Genomic DNA, 16,595 nt, shown 5'->3' with positions numbered 1-16,595 from the left:
GTGACTGTAGGGGTGTTATTTAAGGTCTAGAGGGCTCTAATAATGTTAAAAACTGTATTTAGAAGGTCACGAACGGGTTCTCGGCTGCACGGCGGTCGAGTGGTTAGCGCGCAGACCTCGCAGCTAGGAGACCTGAGTTCAATCCCACTCTGTGTGGAGTTTGCATGTTCTCCCCGTGCATGCGTGGGTTTTCTCCGGGTACTCCGGTTTCCTCCCATATTCCAAAAACATGCTAGGTTAATTAGCCACTCCAAATTGTTTGTCTATATGTGCCCTGTGATTGGCTGGCTGGGATCGGCTCCAGCAATAAACAAGGAATTACCGCATGACAAATGTAACACACGTGAGTTTCGAACCTACAGCTACGTCGCGACACCGTAAAGCACCTACAGAAGCTGATAAAGATGCTCACCAATCATGACACTTCATATGCAGCTAAAAGGAGTTCGATGCCTCTGATTTAACTGCAGTGCATCATGATAACCCACATAGCGCCCGGTGACAGAAGGCAAACGTAACGAGTGAAGACATGTTGAGTGGCCGGCTAAGAGTCCTTCAAAACACATCAGCACTTATTACTAATCCTTAGCATGTAGGTGGTATCTAACGCTGCGTTATGGACAATACTCTGTCTTCTATAGACAGGCGCTCGTCTTTACATGCGCTCCCATTTTGACAGGCTGCATGCTAATCACTTTTGTGACGCCATGTTTGTGCAAGCACACCATCTCTTTCCTGTGTCTTGTCACCGAGCTGATGAGAGGATAAGGCCGGGCCTCATTAAAGCACTATCCAAACACACTGTCACATTAGGCGTGGAAAAAAAAATCTACATGTATTAATATTCAAATCAAACCTCTGAGTAGGGGATTAATTTCCCCAAACGTGTTTTTAAAAAAGGGGGAATAAGCTCTTCTTAAATGGTGTATTCACAGCCTCTCAGCGAGCTGATGTAAACGTCCATCTTGGATCATTTTTGACGGCCACACAACCCCAGAGAGAACGTTCAGTGAGGCGAGCACACAAGCTGGAAATAGATAAATAGTCAGCTCGAGTCAACACAAAGCAGACACTGGCCGGGGAAAAGTGAGCTGCAGATGCAGGCGATCACCCAGGAAACAACGGGGGAGGCGACAAAAAGCTCCGACATCCCACCGGATGCGACCAAAGGCTCTGATGTTTGCGGCGATATTTTTTTTATAGCTGTCATGCAAGTATACAGAGAGATTAAGCATTGCGTAAGAAAACTAAAATAAAGTAAAATTATTAACCCTAATTGTAGATATTCATTCATTCATTTTCTACCGCTTTTCCTCACGAGGGTCGCAGGGGGTGCTGGAGCCTATCCCAGCTGTCTTCAGGTCAAGAGGCGGGGTACACCCTGGACTGGTGGCCAGCCAATCACAGGGCACATATAGACAAACAACCATTCACACTCACATTCATACCTATGGACAATTTGTAGTGGCGAGGTCTGTGCACTAACCACTCGACCGCCGTGCAGCCGAGAACCCGTTCATGACCTTCTAAATTCAGTTTTTAACATTATTAGAGCCCTCTAAACTTTAAATAACACCCCTACAGTCACCTTTACACTCATTCATTTTCTACCGCTTGTCGTCACAAGGGTCGCGGGGGGTGCTGGAGCCTATTCCAGCTGTCTTGGGGCAAGAGGCGGGGTACACCCTGGACTGGTGGCCAGCCAATCACAGGGCACATATAGACAAACAACCATTCACACTCACATTCATACCTATGGACAATTTGGAGTGGCTAATTAACCTAGCATGTTTTTGGAATGTGGGAGGAAACCGGAGTACCCGGAGAAAACCCACGCATGCACGGGGAGAACATGCAAACTCCACACGGTGGGATTGAACTCGGGTGTCCTAGCTGCGAGGTCTGCGCGCTAACCACTCGAGAACCCGTTCATGACCTTCTAAATACAGTTTTTAACATTATTAGAGCCCTCTAGACCTTAAATAACACCCCTACAGTCACCTTTACACTCATTCATTCATTCATTTTCTACCGCTTGTCGTCACAAGGGTCGCGGGGGGTGCTGGAGCCTATCCCAGCTGTCTTTGGGTCGAGAGGCGGGGTCCACCCTGGACTGGTGGCCAGCCAATCACAGGGCACATATAGACAAACAACCATTCACACTCACATTCATACCTATGGACAATTTGGAGTGGCTAATTAACCTAGCATGTTTTTGGAATGTGGGAGGAAACCGGAGTACCCGGAGAAAACCCACAGGGAGAACATGCAAACTCCACACAGAGATGACCGAGGGTGGGATTGAACTCTGGTCTCCTAGCTGCGAGGTCTGCGCGCTAACCACTCGACCGCCGTGCAGCCGAGAACCCGTTCATGAGCTTCTAAATACAGTTTGTAACATTATTAGAGCCCTCTAGACCTTAAATAACACCCCTACAGTCACCTTTACACTCACGTGACCGAATCAGATTTTTATTATTTATTATTTATTATTTATTATTTATTATTTATTATTTATTATTTATTATTTATTATTTATTATTTATTATTTATTATTTATTATTTATTATTTATTATTTATTATTTATTATTTATTATTTATTATTTATTATTTATTATTTATTATTATCGTTGTGCCTGTTGTAAATTCAATCCTGCAGTAAAAGCCTGTTGTTGCTTGTGTGCCTCACCAAACATTATTGAGGGTGACAGTTTGACACTGGAACTGATTATTTTACTTTACAGTTGGACGTTTCAAAAAGGAAGTATGGCATAAAAAGAAGCAAGATTACATTTGCTCATCGGACTCTATCGTGAGCATTTCTTGCCACATGGTCAACTTTCTCTTTTGTATCTAATTCGGAATCTAACTCGCACTCAACAGATGCAGCCTCACTCCAAGTGTGCAGACTGAGACATGGTCATTTTACAACATATTGGCACCCTCATCGGTTCAGCGGCATAAACCGTCATGTTTATCTAACATACCTTTAATGCCAACAACACACGTGACTATCTTTTACTTTCACTTTCTAATGTGTCAATCATTGCCGCCGGCTGTCACATCGTAGCGCCGCTCCCCCCCCACCCCCCTCCGCGCCGCGTTATCACCGTGGAACCATTTTTAGAAAGCTGTGGGGCAGTAAACACAGTTGCCATGGAAACGCGGCCCAGACACACATTGATAAGCGGATTGGAGCAGCTGTATTTCTCTGATGACTAATGAAACCTCAAAAGCTGAGAAGGTTTCGGCGGGCGAGCACAATTAAACACCGCCCGATATGTTTGGCGCCCAACGCACGGATCCTTTTGATTTCTCATTATGGAGCAGATAACAAACCAACATTCTTATCTGGCTTTTGCCGAAGCACCCCCCCCCGAATTCCCACCCCCGTCTCGCCTGCTGCCAAGCCAGAAGGTGCACCTTGGTGTCTGAGAGCAGCCGCAAAACAGGCAACGATTTCCATTTTCAAATGAATGTATTGATTAGCGGCTTCTCATCAGGGAAGGGAAGGAGTCAGTCATCTTGAATTTAAAAAAAAAACAAACTTACATGTCAGGTCAGTAGAACTTATGTACGTTCTTATGACCAACTTGATTTGGTTTGACCTTCCGTGGCCTTTGGGGCCTCCACGGGATGCCCGACATCCCAAACTGAGGCTGCACAGCTTGTCGACGGAACCATGCGGTGAAGCAACACATCAGCTACAATGTTTTGTAGCACACGAGTGGTCTGTTTTTTACTTAAAAAAAATAAAATTTCGAAATGTTCACCACTGAGTTGAACAAATTTGCTTATATTTTATGTCTCGGTTGAGTTTGCATGACGGAAGAAAATGGCTATATTTTTAAAATATCTGCTTTTAACATACAGTCTTATGTCATGGATCCCAAATCTAATCCGGATGTAGAGACCGGACAGTCCCAAGTTTCTCAAGAAATATGTCATTGGATGCTCATATCACCTCATACTTCGGTATGTGACAAAAAATTTAAAAAATTAAAAAAATCAAAAAATTTAAAAAATTAAAAAAAAAATTTAAATTTTAAAAATTTAAAAATTTTTTAAAATTTTAAAAAATACAAAAATTAAAAACATATTTTTAAAATTACATAAATACATAAATAAGGAAACTTAAACTATATTAGGAAAGCAGGAAGTGAACAAATGTAACAGTTACTGATTATAAAAGTACCAGATGGAGGGGTAGGATTTAATAAGCTTTGCTTCTTCCTACTCCTTTTGGACATGTGGAACTAGGAACTGATTATGGGATGCATTCAATTGTAATCTGATGCACGTTCAACTGAAATAAAACCATTACCATTTCCATTACTGTTGACAGATTAAAATGCATTTTATTTGCTGGTATTGAATCAGGAACTCCAACCACTTGTGCCTGATGGTGGCGTCTTTAGGAATTGTAAACAAATGTGAATTCCCCTCAGGAGCAGAGCTTGGGGGAGGCTGGCTTACCAGCATGCCCATATAAGGAAGTCTGCTCCTCTGTGACATCACAAAGGGACAGTTTTGCCACGCCTTCTGAAACCGAGTGTTTTGAGCCATTCCAAACTTCTTCAGGTCTCACTTTAACACGAGAATACAACATTTTCATGACATTTATAGGTCAGAAAAGTGGAAAAAGAGATCAACACTACTTTTGGTGTTTTGCCATGAGTTATTTCTTTCATATCATAGTGCTTCTCATCTCAGGTCTTTGCTTTTCTTTTAATTATGGCTGCAAAATAACCAAGAAAATAGCCAAAAGAAAATTGCAAGTGTGAGCATTTTCCTAAAGAAGGTGAGAAACACAATCGACAAAAAATAACTCACGGCAAAACAGGAAGATGGTGTCGGTGTTGATCTTATGTCTTTGGGAACCGAGACGTTTTGTGATAAAAAAAAATACATGAAATACACACTTAGACTCCAGACGGGCGCCATATTGTACGCTAATCAGAACATGGATGCAAACCAAGGAAACATTCAGGCTTAAGTTTTGGACTTGAACTGAAAATCACTGCTCTGTATTAAGTATAAAACAAACCGTGCACAAATGTTTTCACCACAGCACCATCTCGTGGATTTGATAAGACATTGCCACGTTTGTCTTCATGCATGTATTTCTACGACATGCATACGTAGTACATACAAGATGCCTTTAAGCAGAGCTTCTTAAGTCCTGATTTGTTTTTTTTTTTTTTGGGGGGGGGGTCAACAGTACATAAGCAAATACACCGCTATTTAACGATACACCAAACATCCTGTAATGTTCTACCGAGCCATTAAAGGATTGCGGCGGGAGAAATTTGGGTTCAAACGCTCCATTGTGGCTGATCCCAAATGAGGCAGTGAAGGCGCCGTCGGCCTATTGGTTAAACAATTGCGTGTAATAATGAATGCCGCTATTACAGAGCCAGGCAGTGAGACAATCCACCATTATGTTGGTAATGTAGCAGCTCAATTTCCCAGGAGGTTCCGAGCGGGCTGCAGGCGGGTGAGCATAAATAGTAGCATATTGCAAAAAGAGTAGCAAATAACGCTTCAACTGTGGCGTTGATTTGAGGCCATCCTGAAGGGAAAGACGGCGAATTGCTGGAATCTTATTGGCCCATTTATCTCCTCCAACGCCACTCCGATTGTGTTCACGTATTGTAGATTGGTTTTACTAAAATGATGTGGCGCACAATGCAAATGTGTATTCATGGGGGGGGGGGGGGGTCACCCCCCCGCGTCACCCCCCAGACTAATGCCCTGTGATGTACTGCCTTGTTTCTTCCAGGTACAAAAGCCCATCGGAAGGTCGACTAACATGTAAATGAATAAAGTATGAGCGTATCTCTAATTAGTATTGGCAATCTGTGTGAGGGAGACACAGCAATGAAAATAGTATCAGTGTTGTTTATAGGATTGTGTACGTGTATATGCATACAAGGTACCGTGGAAAAGTAGCAATACCGAGTAGTAAAAATATAGGATATCTGCTGTGAAAGTGAAGAATAAAAATGTCAGTAAGAAATTGACAATAATCTCAAAAAACGATATTGTCTCATATTGTTTGAGTCGTAAACGGTATGTCAACTATGAAGTATGGAAATCTTTTTTTCAATTTTATTTTTTGTATAAAGTAGAACCAGGACATCAAAAAAAATATTGCTACAAAATATGGAAAAAAAATCTCTAAATAGAAAATATAAAATATCAATTCAAAAACAATAAAAATGTCAAGCTTATTTGCTGTAAAAAAATACATATAATTTATATGTGTATATATGTTTGTGTGTAAAAATACATATACGTACTGTACAAGACAAAAAAAGTTGGCCGCAAGCCACAATTTGGACACCCACGAAAGTCACGAAAATTGTATTTGCATGGTGGAAGAGTGGTTAGTGTGCAGGCCTCACAGCTCAGAGACCCGAGTTCAATTCCACTTTTCAATTCTATTCCAGCTGGGATAGGCTCCAGCACCCCCGCCACCCTCGTGAGGAAAAAACGGTAGAAAAAAAAGAATGAATGAACAAAATTATAATGTATCAATTATTTATAATTAATACATTATAATTTAAAATTTATAAAAAATAATGTCAAGCTTATTTGCTGTAAAAATTACAAATAATTTATATGTATATATGTGTGTGTAAAAATACATATATGTATTGTACAGACCAAAAATACTTAGTTGTGGACCACAAATGGCCCGCAGGCCACACTTTGGACACCCCAGATGTCGTGTTAAAGTCAAGAAAAATGTATTGAAATTGTATTTGCACGGCGGACGAGTGGTTAGTGCGCAGGTCTCACAGCTCGGGGACCCGAGTTCAATTCCACTTTTCAATTCTATTCCAGCTGGGATAGGCTCCAGCACCCGCGCCACCCTCGTGAGGAAAAAACGGTAGAAAAAAAAGAATGAATGAACAAATTTATAATGTATCAATTATTTATAATTGATACATTATAATTTAAAATTTATAAAAAATAATGTCAAGCTTATTTGCTGTAAAAATTACAAATAATTTATATGTATATATGTGTGTGTAAAAATACATATATGTATTGTGCAGACCAAAAATACTTAGTTGTGGACCACAAATGGCCCGCAGGCCACACTTTGGACACCCCAGATATCGTGTTAAAGTCAAGAAAAATGTATTGAAATTGTATTTGCACGGCGGTCGAGTGGTTAGTATGCAGGTCTCACAGCTCGGGGACCCGAGTTCAATTCCACTTTTCAATTCTATTCCAGCTGGGATAGGCTCCAGCACCCCCGCCACCCTCATGAGGAAAAAACGGTAGAAAAAAAGAATGAATGAACAAATTTATAATGTATCAATTATTTATAATTGATACATTATAATTTATAAAAAATAATGTCAAGCTTATTTGCTGTAAAAATTACAAATAATTTATATGTATATATGTGTGTGTAAAAATACATATATGTATTGTACAGACCAAAAATACTTAGTTGTGGACCACAAATGGCCCGCAGGCCACACTTTGGACACCCCAGATGTCGTGTTAAAGTCAAGAAAAATGTATTGAAATTGTATTTGCACGGCGGGGGAGTGGTTAGTGCGCAGGTCTCACAGCTCGGAGACCCAAGTTCAATTCCACTTTTCAATTCTATTCCAGCTGGAATAGGCTCCAGCACCCCCCTCCCCCCGCCCACCCTCGTGAGGATAAGCGGTAGAAAATGAATGAATGTGTGTGTGTATATACATATATATGTACTGTACAGGCCAAAAATACCTACATAGCTGTGAACCACAAGTGGCCCCCAGGCCACACTTTGGACACCCCTGATGTAGTGGTACAGTCATTTCAGAAAATACAATACTTTATACTTTACAATACTTTACAATACAATAATTTCAATGTCTTGAAATGTATTTGCACGGTGGACGAGTGGTTAGCGCGCCGGCCTCACAGCTAGAAGACCCGAGTTCAATTCCACCTTCGTTTGCATGTTCTCCCCGTGCATGTGTGGGTTTTCTACAGGTACTCCGGTTTCCTCCCACATTCCAAAAACATGCTAGGTTAATTAGCCACTCCAAATTGTCCATAGGTATGAATGTGAGTGTGAATGGTTGTTTGTCTATATGTGCCCTGTGATTGGCTGGCCACCAGTCCAGGGTGTGTAAGAAGTCTTCATCATATTTTGCCGACCGCTTTACATAAAAGTCCATTTCTAAAAGTGGACTTTTATGGAGTTGAAAAAGTCAAAGACGTTCTTTATTTGAAACAATGTTCTTTGTAGACTCCAACGCCGACGGGCCTTCCTATGACAAGCAATCGACGTACATGGAAAGTTGTGGTCTTATCTGACGTACTGCCTTGCTCAATGCGCCACGTGGCATCTTTTTCAACTCTAAGGAGCCAACAGCTGCTGGCGGGCGATACCATTCAAATAGCGTGAGTCGCCTGTCAGACCATGACTTGATCATTTCCCTCAGGTCAACTCAAAGCCTCTACTCTCTTCATCTGTCAGGGAACATAACAAGAGTCCTCTGGAGAAATTTACTTTCAGACAGGAGGGGTGGAAAAAAAGACATCTCAGTGCTGCTTGTTAATTGAAAATGCTGATTTGTGTGGACATGCGTGTGCGTGTGTGTGTGTGTGTGTGTGTGTGTGTGTGTGTGTTCCATCCACACGTGTGTCTTAAAAATGCAAAAAACACAATGACACCTTGGAAGTGTTGGGAATTTTTCATATGACATTTATTTGGGATTCAAACATGGCCTAAAAATGTACATATTTATAAAAAAAATTACATTTTTTTGCCTTTATAATTACAACAAATCATATTTTTATTAGACATTTTAAAGTAATAGTAAATACTCTTTCCAAATTTTTTTGAACGTGGGATTTTTTTTCTTGATTTTTTCAAAATATATATATATTTTTTTACAAATTTATAACATTTTCAAATAAAGTAAATAATAATGCTTAACATCACCTGACCTGAGTTTTATTTCTGTCATATTATCTTTAAGATAATATTATAATATTATTGTCATATTATCTTTGAGATAATATGAAATATAAGTTTGAAATATAAGTGTGAAATTTGGGGAATGTACTCACATTTGTGATATATTGTATGTCAGTATAAAACTCTATAGAATATAGATTTGATAAGAAACATCTTACTTAATTCCAATAATATGATTTTTTTTCCCCCAACCACATTGTCCAAAAGTGACAACTTTATTTGTATATTTTTTTGGTAGTATTACGCCATAAAATAAATATATATATAAAATATTGTATTTATATTAATATTATATTATATTATATTATATTATATTATATTATATTATATTATATTATATTATATTATATTATATTATATTATATTATATTATATTATATTATATTATATTATATTATATTATATTATATTTATTTATTTATTTATTTATTTATTTTATGGTGTAATATTACCGAAAAGAAAGAAGTTGGGGAAAAATTAAAATACTATTGGAATTAAATCAACATATTATGGAAATAAAGTCATAATATTGGGGGAAAGAAAATTTACAGAGATTATTTTAAATGAATGGGGAAAAAATAACAGCAAAAGTTATGGTTAAAAAAAGAGCAAAGAGTGAAGTTGATACTATTTTTTCACCTTTTAAAAATATATCTAACGTGTGTTGGTTGTATATACAAGACTGCAACTATGGATATAGCCACTAGATGGCAGCATCGTACAGTGCATTGCTCCAATGGTGATTTCAACACGCGCAATGTTATTTTAATGGGGTCATTTCAGGGAAATAGGTCCTCTAACTTATCCAGGAGTTACGAAAAAGACGAAAAAGACACTCCCGTCATGTCCGAAAGACAAGAATGCGTCTAAAGTAAGCGGTGCTGGCAAGCTGTGTTTTTACAGTGGAAAACATCGCTCAAGCCTCTCATGATGCATCCTTGAGCTGCGGTGACTAACAGAGGAGTCGCGGTGACCCGATTATGTGAGCGTCACGAGGGCGAGCATAGCTGCTCTTTGTTTTGGACTACAGTCTGTGATGAGTCCTCCGAATTTGGCCACTCCCAAAAACTCCCTTTGAGCCCCACTGGCACAAATATGGTTTGTGCTGCGTTGTGCAGGGCCACTGGAATGTGTTTGCTCTCTCTCGGTTTAACACCCAGCTTAAGTATGTTTATCCACTGGGATGGTCCTCGTTTTTGTTACAGCAAACATTCATATAAAATCATATGAAACAATAATTGAAAAACAAATTGGTGTGCATTGTACTAGGAGGCTGGGATTACTAATATAAAGTGATTTGAAGTGTCTAGGTCGCATGGCCTGCAAGCTATTACACTAAATCTTTCATTTTTTAATGTTAAAAAAATGCAGAAAGAGTATTTACTGTAAAATGTATAGTAAAAATATGATTTGTTGTAATTATAAAGGCAGGAACGCAACATAGCCTCCATGACACAGGAGCAAGTTTTGTTGTACAAGTAAGGAAGCCCAGGCTTCACTCCCTCTGTAAAAGGTAAAAAAATATATTTTTAAAAAATCAAGAAAAATATACCACTTTTAAAAAAATTTCAGAAAGAGTATTTACTGTAAAATTTCTAATAAAAATATAAAAACTCAAAATCTTTCATTTTTTAATGTTTTTAAAAAGTCATATAAAATCCAATAAAATAGAAAAATGGGCGTGCTAAAAGGTTTTAAGGTAGGACTAATTATTTGACATAGTCATGGATCATTTTCTAGGGTCATTTTGATTTTTTTTGCAAACTCTCTTCAATGGAAGAGAAATGAATGGAAATTTATTGACGTTTTTGTTATATCAAACAGTAATATAAAATCATATTAAACAATACTTGAAAAACAAATAGGTGTGCATTGTACTAGGAGGCTGGGAGTACAAATATAAAGTGATTTGAAGTCCCTAGGTCACATGGCCTGCAAGCTATTACACAAAAGCTTTCATTTTTTAATGTTAAAAAGTCATATAAAATCCAATAAAATATAAAAATGCTAAAAATGGTCGTGGTAAATGTTTTTAGGGTAGGACTAATTATTTGACATGGTCATGGATCATTTTGTGGTGTGGCATATCCCCCACTCCTCCACGACCTTTTGAGCATATAAATGAAACTTTTAGTACAGTGTTACTTGTACCATCGCTGCAGTACTTTCTTAATTGGTGACATGTGTTTAATAGAGTTACAAGGGACTGCCCACAAAGTAATGGGATCAACATTTTGCTGTATTTGCTTTTGTATTTTTCCCATCACGTGGCAAACAACCTTCTTTTTCCACTTTTCAAGCACTTCACCAGATGTTAGCTCCCCTGCTAATTCACCTTGAGGAAGAGGGGTGATTACATTTGAAGAAATGTTCTTGTGGGGGCGGCTCCTGCTTCTTCCAGTTACCATAAAGGAGAAAAAAAAACTATGAAAATAAACAAAAACAACAAAGATATCTGCTTTTAAAGTATTTTAGTAGATGTAATTATTATATGTCTGTATTATGTTTCATGTATGACTTATATGTCTGATTTATTCTTATTATGTCTGCCTTATTGGCTAATACAAATGTAAAGGTGACTATAGGGATGTTAGTTCATGTTTAGAGGGCTCTAATACTGTTAAAAAACATACTTAGGAGGTCATAAACATGTTTTTTAACAATGCTAACATGTGTGAGTCTATATTATGTCTAATATATGACTTATTTGTTTGATTTTCTCTAATTATGTCTGTCTTATTGGCTAATACAAATGTAAAGTTGACTATAGGGATGTTAGTTCATGTTTAGAGGGCTCTAATAATGTTAAAAAACATACTTAGGAGGTCATAAACATGTTTTTTTAACAATGCTAACACGTGTGAGTCTATATTATGTCTAATGTATGACTTATTTGTTTGATTTTTTCTTATTATGTCTGTCTTATTGGCTAATACAAATGTAAAGGTGACTATAGGGATGTTAGTTCATGTTTAGAGGGCTCTAATAATGTTAAAAACCATACTTAGTAGGTCATAAACATGTTTTTTAAACAATGCTAATTATTATTATTATCTTATGTTGGGAATGTTGCGTAATACAAGTTTAAAGGTAACTATGGGGGTGTTATTGCATGTCTAGACAGCTCTAATATGATGAAAAAAGGTATTTAGAAGGTCAGAAACAGGTTTATTATTATGAACATATTATGAAATATACATACATAAATATCAAAAGAAGTGTATGAGAAAGCAGGAGACAAGTCAGTACACCAGATAGTGTAAAGTATCAGGTAAAAAACTATAAATTTGGCCCATGCCATACCACCAGACATCAGAATATGAAACCAGTTCCGCTTAAGCGTCCCGATTGTTGTGTGTGGTGCTAAGCAAGTCTTGGTGAAACATCCCATTGAGTGCTGCCCATTTGGCCCCCGGTGAAAAGGCCGGATCGAATCAGGGCTGCTCAGAACTCCTTGGTTACCGGATGCCAGGGCGGTGGAGTGATGGCGACTGGCGAGGTTTCAGTGAAGGCCTCACAAAGGGGGATACAACACACAATGCTCCAGTCCACACAGAGCTGATGTCCAACATGACAAATATTCTTTTGGGTGAATACGAGTGGAAAACTCACTTAAAAAAAAACAAGGTTGCTTTGGGTTATTTTGAAGGAATATTTATGTTAATGGTAATGGTTTTATTTCAGTTGAACATGCATCAGATTACAATTGAATGCATCCCATAATCAGTTCACAGTTCCACATGTCCAAAAGGAGTAGGAAGAAGCAAAGCTTATTAAATCCTACCCCTCTATGTGGTACTTTTACAATCAGTAACTGTTACATTTGTTCACTTACTGCCTGCCTAATATAATTTAAGTTTCTTTATTCATGTATTTATGTAATTTTTGTATGTAATTTTTTTGTATTTTTTTTAATTTGTAATTTTTATTTTTTTTTAATTTTCTTAATTTTTAAATTTCTTAAATTTTTTTTATTAAAAAAAATATATATTTGTTCACATCCTGCCTGTCTAATATAATTTAAGTTTCTTTATTTATGCATTTATGTATTTATTTAATTTTTTTAATGTTTTTTAATTTTTTAATTTGTAATTGTTAAATTTTAAATTTTCTTAATTTGTAAATTTTTTATTTTTTAAATTTTAATTTAATTTTTTTTTTTAATTTTTGAAGTTTTTAATTTAAAAAACCGTTCCACATGTCCAAAAGGAGTAGGAAGAAGCAACGCTTATTAAACCCTACCCCTCCATCTGGTACTTTTACAATCAGTAACTGTTACATTTGTTCACTTCCTGCTTTCCTAAAATAGTTTAAGTTTTTTTTTAACTTTTTGATGTTTTTGATGTTTTATTTATTTTATTTTTTTCATTTTTTTTAAAGTTGTATTAAAAAATAATGGATTATACTGTCAGTATCATCATCTACTTCTCTTTGCACACCAAAGTGTAGATATTTATCAAAAACTGTCCCCTACTGTGTTTCCTGTGGTTTTAAACTCTACATTTAACACCGTTGTAGGTATAATGCTGCAGGTGGCTTATTATCATGGGACTCCCACTTGTCACTCACCCTCCCTATAAGCCCCGCCCTACCAACAATGACGTCACCGGGGCCGTCCTCCGTATAGGACTGCTGGAGTGTTCCCTTCACAGCCGCCAGTGAGCATCTCGGTACTCAACAACTTCCAGCGGACTGCTTCAAACACTTTTGGACTCACAGGGGGACACCGTACCAACATGGGTGAGTTTATTTTTCTTATCTTTTATTTGTTTTAGGCATGAGTTGTTTTTTTTTTGCTAGGAACAACACAAGCGATGCTAGCTTTTTGGGCACATTGGCCTCACGTTAGAAAACTTTGTGTAGTGCAAACAAACTTGATAAAAAAAAGTGTGCTGTTGTCTTGTATTGAACGTGTTGTCCCAAACGGGATTGAGGCTGCGAGGAAAGCGATTAGAGAGATTAAGTGTTGCAGGATTGTGCCTGTGCGAGTGTGTGGGCGTTTGGAAGCTCAGCTCTTTGCTGACTGTGTCCACTCTTACTGCTTGGATTGAAAATAATCACGTCTTGGGGTTGGTTTGAACCTGCTTATCACTGCTGATTGATTCAATCAGTGAGTGCATTGATTGTCTGTTGAGAGTTTATTGGAAGTTTGCAAGTCAAAGTACAAGAACAGGCACCAGTCAATGAATGCAAGTGTGTGTTTTGGAATGGCTTGTTCCAACATTTCAAGTATTGTTATTAATTCTTACCCCAAATTCTACACCTTCACCTCCTCTATATACACCAGGGGTCTCAAACTCAATTTACTTGGGGGCCACTGGAGCTAGGGTCTGGGCGAGACTGGGCCGCATCAGGTTTTAAAAAAAAAAACAACAGAAAAATGAATAAACTTTGCTTTGGTTTCGATTTTCTACAAGAAAAGCTCTGATAAAACATTCCACTGTTCTCAAATATCTTAATTTTTATTTTTCTGCACAAAATAAGATGAAAAATAAACAAAAAATAAATAAACAAATCAAGAATAAAGAAAATCAATCAATCAGTAATAAATAAATATAATAATAATAATAAAAAGTTAAGAAAGCACATATAGTTGGTGGGTAGACAAATTATTTTTTTCACATTAAAATGAACAAAGCATTATTAGAGCCCTGTAGACATGACAAAACACGACTATAGTCACATTTATCCTCTTTTTATTTACAACATATTGCGCAACTGCGGGGTCTTGAGACACATGCTAACTCGCAAAATAGAGAGCTAGCGACCTAAACGGTAGCCTTCAAGTTATTTCCTTTGAACTTAAATAGCCAAAAATTTACCACTTCCACACGCATAAGGAGGATAACTATTAACAGTTATTTAACCTTTAACATGAACATTAATCAAACGTAATAATTTTTTCTGGGTACATGATACCATACAGCATCCATATCAAACTTGCGCGGGCCGCATAACATTAAACTTTCATATCAAGGCACTGAAAAGGGAAATAAATATGTGTTCATGTTTCATATAAGGATTGTGAATGATGGGCATAATTCCATAAAAAAGTGCTGTAAAGAGTTTGGCTTCTCAAAATCGTTCGCTACGATAGGAACAAGCCCCGGGCCCTGGTTGTTGTGGCAATGTTGCCGTTTTAGTTAGCAAATAAGGTTTGATGGCTGGATTTTTTTTTTTCCTCTTATCATGGAATGCTTGCAGATCATTTGAAACAGTGAGAAGTCTCACATGATTGATGCCACGTTTGTTTACAATTGTGCTCGGAGGCGTTATGACAGAAAAGGAGCGCTTGATTTGCTCACGCTATGCTCTGATTGTCTTCTTCAAACTCTTTTTCCAGACAATTTATTCTGTGTTTAAATGAGTGTTTTTCTGTCAAAGCACACATGCAGAGTTAATTCTTTGATAATATTTTTACGATAGGAACAAGCTCCGGGCCCTGGTTGTTGTGGCGATGTTGCCGTTTTCGTTAGTTAATTCTTTGATAATATTCCCCCCCCCCCCAAAACGGCATGAAATCATCAATCGTAGCATTGAACCGAGGGTTCCAATGTATGGGTTTTGAGGTAATTCAGCAAACAAGCCGCTCCATGTTGGCTAAAGGCTGTTTTATACAACAAGCACAAGCTATGATTGCAAGCTGTTTGTGTTTTTTTCCTTGGCCGTGAGAGTGAGAATATGTATCAATGCTCATTAATTCGCCGGGAGGCTCCCACAGAGGCGTCTTTGTGCTCCTAATTTGGAGGCGCTCTTTTGTTCATGAAGACTCAAGTTCACTGAATCGCTCAAGAGTTTCAGGGCGGATGCCCTTTGAACTGACTACCCCCCCTTCCTCCTCCTTCTTCTGCGTCTTCTTCTTCCTCCTCCTAACATCGCAACCACCATCTTTGTGTGATTTACCCTGAGGGAAGAACCGTGGCACATAAGCAACTGAAACACAAGGCTGAACTACTTTGCTGTCGGTTTTTATTAGAACTAATTACAACTACACTCCGACTTTGACCAAACCAGATCAGTTTTTCCCCCAAGAAATGTAATAATTTTTTTTAACACAAAACATGTATTTAGAGTTTTACAATTATGTCCTGTAAATTGTAAATGCATATTAACGACAAATGAAGGGACGCCATCTTCAAGTTTTGCCATGAGTTATTTCCTGAATGCAACAGTGTTTCAAGTTTTGCCATGAGTTATTTCCTGAATGCAACAGTGTTTCAAGTTTTGCCATGAGTTATTTCCTGAATGCAACAGTGTTTCAAGTTTTGCCATGAGTTATTTCCTGAATGCAACAGTGTTTCAAGTTTTGCCATGAGTTATTTCCTGAATGCAACAGTGTTTCAAGTTTTGCCATGAGTTATTTCCTGACTGTTTCTCACTTTCTTTATCAAAATGTTGGCCCCTGGCGACTTTCTTTGGCTCCATTTTGGGTTATTTTTTTAGCCAGGATCAGGATCATCAAAAGGTGAGGTGGAAAAACACGATCAAATTCAAGAAATAACTCATGGCAAAACACGAAGGCGGTGTCCATGTTGATCTCACTGGCATATCCAGTCTTTGGGAACGATCACATCAACCACAAAGGTAAAAGTCCCCCGA

At 37.8% G+C, this 16,595-nt stretch overlaps 1 protein-coding gene across 2 annotated transcripts in view; it reads left to right on the top strand.

Moving 5' to 3' along the window:
* The first annotated feature begins 13,611 nt into the window (after positions 1-13,611).
* The window catches only part of gpm6bb (glycoprotein M6Bb), a 33,915-nt gene continuing 30,931 nt past the window's right edge, over positions 13,612-16,595 (top strand). For both annotated transcript variants that reach the window (XM_058082283.2, XM_058082284.2), the window contains exon 1: positions 13,612-13,736. In XM_058082283.2, the coding sequence (XP_057938266.2) occupies positions 13,733-13,736 (4 nt within the window). In that variant the 5' untranslated portion in view covers positions 13,612-13,732. The remainder of the gene's footprint in view (positions 13,737-16,595) is intronic.

The sequence above is a fragment of the Doryrhamphus excisus genome, linkage group LG12 (genome assembly GCF_037039965.1).
Source record: "Doryrhamphus excisus strain RoL-2023G ecotype Guam linkage group LG12, RoL_Dexc_Guam_v1.1, whole genome shotgun sequence".
In the NCBI taxonomy this organism is placed as follows: domain Eukaryota; kingdom Metazoa; phylum Chordata; class Actinopteri; order Syngnathiformes; family Syngnathidae; genus Doryrhamphus; species Doryrhamphus excisus.
Note: the sequence above shows the minus strand (reverse complement) of the source record. Positions and strands in the feature narration are given on the sequence as shown.